The 9,510-nt window shown below is 59.4% G+C and overlaps 1 protein-coding gene across 1 annotated transcript; it reads left to right on the forward strand.

Moving 5' to 3' along the window:
• The first annotated feature begins 123 nt into the window (after nt 1–123).
• Nucleotides 124–9,487, forward strand: PPM1J (protein phosphatase, Mg2+/Mn2+ dependent 1J). Its single transcript, XM_059487916.1, has 10 exons — nt 124–383; nt 1,647–1,773; nt 2,216–2,539; nt 2,954–3,066; nt 4,633–4,717; nt 6,780–6,898; nt 7,061–7,124; nt 7,292–7,399; nt 7,553–7,704; nt 7,952–9,487. The coding sequence occupies exons 1-10, from the start codon at nt 124–126 to the stop codon at nt 8,097–8,099; spliced, it is 1,500 nt and encodes a 499-aa protein (XP_059343899.1). The 3' UTR covers nt 8,100–9,487.
• The last annotated feature ends 23 nt before the right edge of the window (nt 9,488–9,510 follow it).

Consider the following 9,510-nt stretch of genomic DNA (forward strand, 5'->3'; position numbering starts at 1 on the left):
CTCGGCTCGGCTCGGCTCGGCTCGGCTCCGCTCCGCCCGGCTCGGCTCGGCTCGGCCCGGCCCGGCTCCGCTCGGCTCCGCTCCGCCCGGCTCGGGGCTCGGCTCCGCTCGGCCCGGCGCGGGATGCTGCTGCGGGTGCGCGCTGCCGTGGCGCAGCTGGCGGCGGGGCTGGGCGCGGGGCCGGGCGCGCAGCCCCCCGCAGAAGGCCGGGGCGGCGGGGCCGGGGCCGGGCGCGGATCGCCGCCGCCAGCCGCGTTCTGCCGGCCGGCCTTCCTGCAGCTGACTCCCGAGGAGCTGCGCCGCGCCGACGACCACACGGGGCGGGCGGTGCAGAGCCCCCGCGACGGGCGCCGGCGGCTGCCCTGGAGCACGGGATACGCAGAGTGAGCGGGGCCGGGAGCGGCGTGCGCGGCCCGGGAGGGCGGGAGGGATGGCCCCGCTCGGCACGGAAGCTCGGGCGCGAAAGTGGGTCGCGGCGGGCGGTGAGCTGCGGCTCTCCCTCTTCAGCAGCAGCAGCGGCAGCGGCAGCAGCGAGGAGCGGGCGCTGGGGGTGCCCGTGATGGGAGCGCGTCCGCCCGGAGCTGCGCTCTCACCGGTCCCCGAGGGGTTTAGGTTCTTCTGCCCGTTTTGTTTTCTGCTCTTTCTGCACAACACCCGCTGTCACCGACGGGTACTGAGGGCGAGGAAGCTGCGGCGCCTCTGGCAGGACTCGTGGGGAGCAGGGAGCTGGGGATTTCTTGGGAGTGAGACTCCTTGAGACTTCCCCTTCAAGGACCTGACTGTCTTCTTCTTTCACCTGTCTGTCACTTCTTTCACTCACTGAAAACTGCGAGTTTTAGCCCTAACTAAGGGGGAAGGTCAGACTTTGAAGGCTTTTGCTGCTTATTGCTGTCAGCCCACTCCCGCAATTCCATCCTCAAGCTGATCTTCCTGAAATCCTAGAGAGCTTTATGGGATATTGATTTTCCCTTGGAGATAGTGGGGTAGGAGCACCCAGAGTGAAAAAGTCTCTTTTTTGGTGTCCCAAGAGTTCTTTCTGCAAACCACTTGGGAAGTCTCCTGAAGAAAAATCACCCTGCTGTGTTTACATCTTCCTGTGAGCAGGTTCTGCAATCTAGACCTGAAATCTGCTGTGTCAACTCAGGCTGGGAAAAGTCACTGTGAATCTTTTTGCAAAAGTTCTGCTGGTTTCATCACCATCACCTTCTCCCGTCCTTCCCTGAGCCCCCTGCTCCCCCTAAGAGGTGATGGGACATGGGCGAGGCTGTGATTCTCTCTGTGTGTCCCAGGGGTGTATATCTGAGGCTGGTACGGGCTTTGAGGCAGCTATTCTGCCTGGGGCAGTCCAGGGACCTTCAGCAAACCCAGTTTGTTTCTGGTCACCTCCCCTGGTAGGTGTGTGGGCAACTGCTCCCCTCTGGACCCAGCTGTGGGTGGGACTCAGTGCTGCTCCTGGCCCCAGGTCAGCCCACACAACTGGTCTGAGACACCTGGGACAGGACAGGAGCACCTGTGCAGGGCATCCCTGCATCTCTGGGGGCACGGGGACATGAGTGGAGGGTTGGGGGTAAGATGTGCTGGGGGATGGCATTTGCTGGAGCAGGATGTGAAAGAAAGGGTCTTTACACCTTTTTTCCTCCTGGCAGGGTGATAAACGCAGGGAAGAGCCAGCACAATGAGGACCAGGCCTGCTGTGAGGTGGTGTTTGTGGAGCAGAGGCCCAGGCCGAGGGGCTGCCTGTCGGCCAGGGAAGGCAGCAGGGAGCTGGATGGGGTGAGACCCTGGTGCTTCACAAGCAGGGCCACGACAGGAAAGGTGCCCAGCAGCAGGGCATGAGATGGGGCACGTGGCCATGTGTGCACACTGGGGGTTCCCTTGGTTCGTGGCCCTTCTCCTCCCATGCTCCATCCCCGTGGGGCTTCACCAGGGCTGGCCCAGGCAGAGCCGTGGCCCCCGTGCCCTGGTGGGCTGCAGAGGTGGCTGCTGTGCTGGCACCGTGCTGCCTCCGAGGCACAAGGCATCTGATGCAGGGCTGGGCTCCAGCCAGGGCTCAGCTGTGTCCAGGCGCCCTTGGTCAGCTGCCCACACTGCTCCTGCCTGCCCTGAGACCCGTGAGACTCGTGTCACTGTCCTCAGCTGGTGGCCAGCTGCTCTCAGTTCCCCGTGCCATCTGCTTCCTTGCAGGCTCATTTAGCTTTCCCTCCTCTCCCTGCAGGGCAGGAAAGGTTTTTATTTCCACTACTGGGCATTGTTTGATGGCCATGCAGGCAGCGGTGCTGCTGTCATGGCATCCGAGAGGCTCCACCTGCACATCTGTGAGCAGCTCCGGGAGCTCGTGGAGATCCTGCAGGACCCCTCCCCACCTCCCATCTGCCTCCCACATGACACACAGACTGGTTCTGCAGACCCAAACCAGATGTCCAATGTAGAGGACCGTGGGGAGGTCCCCAACGATGCTGTGCCACGGTTTCACCTGGAGAAAGCAGTGTCCCATGAGAGCCTGGTGATCGGTGCCATTGAGAATGCCTTCAAGCACATGGTGAGGATCCTCTGCCTGTGGGATCATCCAGAGCACCCCCTGAGAGCCCCTCTTTGCTGTCTTGTCTGCATCAGCTTGACCCCACTGGTAAAAGGCAGCTCTGGGGACTGCAGGGAGGGCTCCAAGCATGGTGGTCTCAGAGAGGGCTCTGTGCTGCTCTGCATTTTGAGCTTTCAGAATGCAGAGGCTTTGGGCTCTGTGGTGCAGAAGGCTCCCCTGCACTTTGTCCCAGGAGGCCCAGCTGCTCCCCTCCTGTCTTGCTGTTCCCTGCCCCAGTGAAGCCACATCCCTGGCTGCCCCACAAGCCCCACAAGCCCTGCAGCCACTCCGTGGCACTGTGGCGAAAGGTGCCCTGGCTGGAACTGTGGTATCAGGTGCTCTCTGGGGCTGCCCCTACCCTGTCTGTCTCCCCAGGACGAGCAGATCGAGCGGGAGCGGGCGTCCCAGCACCTGCCTGGGGGCTGCTGTGCCCTGGCTGCCATCTACCTCATGGGCAAGTTCTACGTGGCCAACGCTGGTGACAGCAGGTACAGCCCCGCAGGGCAGCCCCCAGCTCTGCCCAGGAGGGCGGGGTGGTGCCGGAGGGATGCTGGTGAGGAACACCCAGCTCCATCCCTGTCCAGGGGAGGGTGGAGGTGGCACAACTGGGCAGGGTCATCCCCTGCCCGCTCCATGCCCCGGGGACAATGTGCTCTGCTGTGATCTCTGTGCTTGCCAGGTACACAGACAGGGTTGTAGAATTGCCTCCCAAAATCTGGGATGTGCTCCCTTCTTTCCTAACAACATCTTCTCTGCTACCCAGATGGCTCTGGGCACCCTGGCCCCTGCTGCTGGCACTGGCCTGGGCTGCAGCTTGGAGAGTGAAAATTGCACTCAGCAAATCTTTCAAAAATGTGCAAGAAGTCATTTTAGAGTACACTTCATACCAATGACCTATTTCAGGAGCAGGACACAAATCTGTGTGCAGTGGGAGCTTGGAGCCCAAGCACTTTAATTGCTGTGTGTATTTCCAGGGAGGGCTACTCTAACTGCCCCTGAGTGTGCCCACAGCCCCAAGCAATGGCAAAAGGTCCACCTGACACTAAAGGTGACACTGCAGGTGAAACTGGTTTGACCTGTCCTGTATTTATCATTGGATCAGAGAATGGTTTGGGTAGGAAAGGACCTTAAAGCTCATCTTGTTGCATCCGCTGCCATTTCAGACACCTCCCCCTAGAGCAGCTTGTCCCAAGCCCTGTCTGACCTGGCCTTGAACGTTTCCAAGAATGGGGCAGCTACAGTTGCTCTGGGTATTTACTGCAGGTTACCTTGTCCTCAGCAATGCCAGCCCAGCAAATACAGGCTCTGGTCAATTTTCTGAGGCTGGATGTGCTTCCAGCTCTGGGACAGAGGAGGAGGAGAGCCCTCGTTCTGGGTGCAGGTCCCGCTCCGTGGCAGCAGCAGCCAGGCACCAGCCATGCAGGATGTCAGCATGCACAGGGTGCTGAGGCTGTGGCTGTGCCTCTGGGGAACAGCCTGTGCTGCCTTCCCAGGCGTCAGACACGGCCAGAGCTGAGCCCAGCCCGGCCCTGCAGCATTGCAGGAGACTCACAGCCACCAGATCAGTGTTGGGGATCCTTGGGCCTACCATGACATCCAGAAACACCTCATAATCAGACATTTATGTTTTGTTGAGACATCAAGCTGTAAGAGCAGACTCAGCAGCAAGTGGCAGTGCTGGTGTGGGATGGGCACGTGTACCTCTCCTGCTGCAGGCAATTTCTGCCCCTGCTGTGTGCAGCTCCCCTCTGAAGGCAGCCTTCGTGCTGCTCCTTTTCTAACCATATTCTGTCCTTGGATTTGGTCTGCTTCATTCCCCTCTGCCCCATGTTTCTCTCCCATTTCCCCTTCCTCCGTGCACAGGAGGCAGAGATGCCATGCCCTGCCCAGGGACAGCAGTGAACCCAGGAAGCAGCCCCCACCTCAGGCTGGGAAAGGGCGGCAGCAGAGGGGAAGGGGTTGCACCATCCTGGGAATCAGCCCTGGAGAGCCAGGCTCAGCTCCTCAGCCAAGTCTCCTTCTGTCTAATCTCATCCTCCCATGTTTCATTGCAGGGCCATTATCATCCGTAATGGGGAAATCATTCCAATGTCCAGGGAGTTTACTCCAGAGACAGAGAGGCAGAGGCTGCAGTTTTTAGTAAGAAGGACCTTTCTTCTAACCTCATTCCTGCTGAAACACCTCCTGGCCTCTGCGCAGTCCCCTGTGCTGCCTGCTGGACTGCTGCCATGGTGGGGTCTGCACCCGAGGGCAGCCCCATGGCGGGGACCTGCTGCTGGCACTTGTCCATCCCAGGCTGCTTCCTGGGACGGGAAGAGGCCCTGGGATGCAGGGAGCTGGCATGGGGGCATCTTGTGGCTGGCAGAGCCCTGGTTTGCTGTGTCAGAGGAGCTGCAGTGCTCCTGCCCAGTCCTACTTTCTTCCCTGGCTGCTCCCTGGAGAGTCACAGCTGATGTGTGCCAAGGTTTCTGTCCTTGGCCCTGAAAGCTCCCCGTCCCTCTCCTGGATGAACCCCTTGGTGCCACCCAGGGAGACTCTTTAAGGTTATAAAGACCTCTCTGAGGGCAGCACAGGGGAGGAGCAGTTTGTGTTGGAGAAGGTCTTGCTGGATGAAATTTCCTGGCTTGCAATGTACTTGGAAAAACACTGAGGCGTTTTTTCTGGAATCTATTTTTGAATGACCGAGAGGAGGGAACTGCTGTGATCAGAATCCTCCCCAGCTGGCTGGAGGGGCAGGGCACAGCCTGGGGACAGGCACAGGCTGCTCTGCCACGTGATGCTGAGGCTGCAGTCAGGGCTCCCCCAGAGCGGGCTGGGGGTCTCCATGCCTCTGCCCCCACCCCCTGCCATCCCATCTTCCCAAGGGATCTCCTCTTCTCGTCCTGCTTTTCTTTCCCCTTCAGCATTTTCCAGCACTCCCTGCTCCATGAGGGCTTGGGGCTGCCCTGGGCAGGGCTCTGTGCTGCTGCTTGTCCCTTGTCATGGTCACAGCTGGGACTCTGTTTCAGAAAAGACCCATCATTCTTTTCCTGGGGTGAGTGCCATGCCCTGCACTGACCCTGGGATCCTGGGAGCTTTGCAGCTATGACTCCTTCTGGGCAAATTCCAGCTTCTCCTGGAATTTGCTGGGGCTTGATTGTTTGATCCCCTTTGGAGGCCATTCTTTCCCCAAACTCTGTGCAAAAGCTTCACCCTCTTGCTGAGTGCTGGCATGGCTGTCCTCAGCTCCAGTTTCCCCTCTGGCTTAGCACAGGTGGGTGGTTTGAAGCTGCTTTACCAGCACCCATTCAAGTGGCTCCAGAGCAGCTGAGGTTATCCCACCATGGGATGTTGTAGCCAAAGTCCCAGAGGATGGTGGATCCTGCTCTGTGCAGGGCTGGATCCACAGCTCCTGATCTGGGCAGGGCTGGATCCGCAGATCCGCTCTGTGCAGGGCTGGATCCACAGATCTGCTCTGGGCAGGGCTGGATCCACAGCTCCTGATCTGGGCAGGGCTGGATCCACAGATCCTGATCTGGGCAGGGCTGGATCTGCAGATCCTGATCTGGGCAGGGCTGGATCTGCAGATCCGCTCTGTGCAGGGCTGGATCCACAGATCTGCTCTGGGCAGGGCTGGATCCACAGATCTGCTCTGGGCAGGGCTGGATCCACAGATCCTGATCTGGGCAGGGCTGGATCCCCAGATCTGATCTGGGCAGGGCTGGATCCACAGATCTGATCTGAGCAGGGCTGGATCCACAGATCTGCTCTGGGCAGGGCTGGATCCCCAGATCTGATCTGGGCAGGGCTGGATCCACAGATCCTGATCTGGGCAGGGCTGGATCCACAGATCTGATCTGGGCAGGGCTGGATCCACAGCTCCTGATCTGGGCAGGGCTGGATCCACAGCTCCTGATCTGGGCAGGGCTGGATCCACAGATCTGATCTGGGCAGGGCTGGATCCACAGCTCCTGATCTGGGCAGGGCTGGATCCACAGCTCCTGATCTGGGCAGGGCTGGATCCACAGATCTGATCTGGGCAGGGCTGGATCCACAGCTCCTGATCTGGGCAGGGCTGGATCCACAGATCCGCTCTGGGCAGGGCTGGATCCACAGATCCGCTCTGGGCAGGGCTGGATCCGCAGCTCCTGATCCGCTCTGGGCTGGATCTGCAGCTCCTGCTCTCCCAGCCCTGTGGCTGAGCCAACACTCCTTCCTGCAGGCACTGCTGAGGCCCGAGCTGCTGGGGAAGGAGTTCACCCACCTGGAGTTCCCCCGCAGGATCCAGCCCAAGGAGCTGGGGAAGAAGATGCTCTACAGGGACCAGAACATGAATGGCTGGTAACCCCCAAGTGGCACTGGGGTCCTGCTGTGGTGGCTGCTCATCTCTGGCATCCCATGGGCAGGGGGTTCTGCTACACTGGGCACCCAGGTGCCAGGTGGTCAGAGGAGGTGCTGGAAGCTTCACCTGCTGACACCTCATCTCTGGCTTATTTTAACCAGGGCTTACAAAAAGATAGAAGAGGATGACCTGAAGTTTCCACTTATCTTTGGGGAAGGCAAAAAGGTAAAGTACTGTGGCAGAAGCTTGGCAGGGGTTGTTTGCTGCCTGCTCTCACTGTTTTGGGGGATTTCAGCCCATTTTTGGTAGTGCTGTCATCATCAATTCTCCGCTGGGAATGTAACTGGAAATAAAGCTGCCTAAAGTTCTCTTTTGATTCCACCCTTCTGCAGGCTCGGATGATGGCCACGATTGGGGTCACGAGAGGCCTGGGAGACCACGACCTCAAGGTGTTCAGCTCCAACATCCACATCAAGCCTTTCCTGTCCTGCTTCCCAGAGGTAAGCCTGGCTGTCAGCAGCTTCCCACCCAGGGGCCCCTTCAATGGCCAGAGCCCCGTGGCAGGCCCAGATCCACGAGATCTGGCCCAGGGCAGCAGGAGCCCCCTCTGCCCCTCTGCCTCTCACCCTCGTGCCTTGCCCTGTCCCTGCCAGGTCAGGGTTTATGACCTCACGCAGTACGAGCACTGCCCTGACGATGTCCTGGTGCTGGGCACCGACGGGCTCTGGGATGTCACCAACGACGAGGAGGTGGCTGCTGTGGTGATGGAGGTGCTGACCAGCTATGAGCCCAACGACCCGTGCAGGTGAGCTGCAGGTGGGCAGGGGGCCGGGCACGCCGTGCACTCCACCACCTCCCCTTGGCCTGGCTCCTCGGAGCAGTGCTGCGGCCACGCATCCCTCTGGGCTCCACGGAGTGCATTGCTCCCCTGGATGTGCATATCTGAGCCTGCATCTCTCCATGGCACCCCTTCCTGCAGCTCTGGCTTGTCCCTCCTTGCCAGGATGCTGCGTCAGGGGTCAGTGCTGAGCCGTGCTCTGCTGTGCCTCCAGGTACACCATGGTGGCCCAGGAGCTGGTGGTGCGCTCACGGGGGGTGCTGAAGGAGCGTGGCTGGCGCCTGGCCAATGACAAGCTGGGCTCTGGTGATGACATCTCTGTTTTTGTGATCCCCCTGGGTGGCCCCGGCAACTACACGTGATGCTGAGTGAGCCTGGGGCAGCTCACCTTGCCTGCATGGAGACACGGTGCAGTGGGACACTGAGGCTGCCTCAGGGCCACACCTCCCCTGAGCACTTGTTTTTGAGCCAGCCGCAAGAAGAGCAAGAAACCCGGAGCCTCAGTCTGTGCTCCTGTCCAGAGCATCCCCCTCCATGTGCTTGCATCCCAGTCCCAGGTGGAGAGGCCTTGGATAGAGTGTGAACACTGGGGTTGAGGGGTGTTTTTATGCTGCTACTTTCTCAATGCTGTGAAATGCCTGAAGGCTCCTTGGCTCCTCAGCATGTCCTTTCCCTCTTGCCATGGCTGCGCTGGCTGCAGCCCTGTGTGAGAGCCATCGGCCTGCTGGGGCACTCATACCTGCTGCAGTCACCCCCTGTCTCCTGCCCTGGGATGCTCTGGCCAGTGACACTGAAGCTGCTGCTGCAGGTGGGAGCTGGGGCTCAGGTGGGATGTGACTGGGAGTAAAGGCAGCTGGGCAGTGCTAAGCCTGGCACAAGTCCAGTTGTGGCCCCACAATGGCCATCCCAGCCTTGTATTCCCAATTTTCAGCCCCTCACACCTTCACTCTGTCATGGACTTTGCCTCAGTATCCAGACAGGGAGACTGGAGCAGGGACCAAGCTCTGCTGTGCACTCAGAGCCCTGAGCAGGGATTGCACCAGCACTGGCTGTGCCACAGGTTCTACCCCATCCTCTCTTGGCTTGGGTCACTGCGGTGCTTCTGGAGCCAATTATTTATTACCTGCAGAGCTGAGCTGGAAAATGTCTGAATCCTTTCGTGGTGTGGGGAGCCTATGAATGTATGTGTATATTTTGGAGTGGTTCTGAGTTAGCAGCCTCACACAGAGCAGCCCTATTCAGGTGAGCTTAACAGCTTAACTGCACTGGATCTGCTTAGCCCCGGGCTGGGAACCCACAGTAAAAGCAGCTTGGTGTGACCAGGGCAGGGAAAGACAGCTCCCATGTCTTCCTTAATGGTCTCAGAACTGGTGCAGAGGGGAGCTGAGCAGTTGATGTCTGCACCGGATTTTTGCATCACACACATCTCTAACCTGGAGCATCCATTTCCCAGACCTCTGCAGAGTCCTGAACTGTGAGGGATTGTTCCATCCTGGCCCTGTGGGGATGGGGAGAGCTGGGCCATGGTCCCTTGCTTGGGAAAGGCTCCGTGGCGCCATCCTGTCACTGGGTGCAGCCAGCTCTTGTCAAGTGTCACCTCTAGTGAATGTTGTTTGTGTCCTGTAACCAGCGAGATGTAAATAAACTGGGTGCACACAACGGAAAGTGAAAGTTACACACGAGATATGGGCCTGTTGGCACCCATGCTGCAGGGAGTGGTGCTGGGGCCGGGAGCCTGTCCTTGTGTAGCACTGTGTGTTTAAATAAAGATTT

Source organism: Ammospiza nelsoni, chromosome 23, assembly GCF_027579445.1.
Source record: "Ammospiza nelsoni isolate bAmmNel1 chromosome 23, bAmmNel1.pri, whole genome shotgun sequence".
Lineage (NCBI taxonomy): Eukaryota > Metazoa > Chordata > Aves > Passeriformes > Passerellidae > Ammospiza > Ammospiza nelsoni.

Coding starts and splice junctions, on each gene's coding strand:
- PPM1J (XM_059487916.1), top strand. CDS start 124: ATGCTGCTGCGGGTGCGCGCTGCCGTGGCGCAGCTGGCGGCGGGGCTG. Junction 3,067..4,632: donor GCCAACGCTGGTGACAGCAG/GTACAGCCCCGC, acceptor GTTTCATTGCAG/GGCCATTATCATCCGTAATG. Junction 7,400..7,552: donor TCCTGTCCTGCTTCCCAGAG/GTAAGCCTGGCT, acceptor TGTCCCTGCCAG/GTCAGGGTTTATGACCTCAC.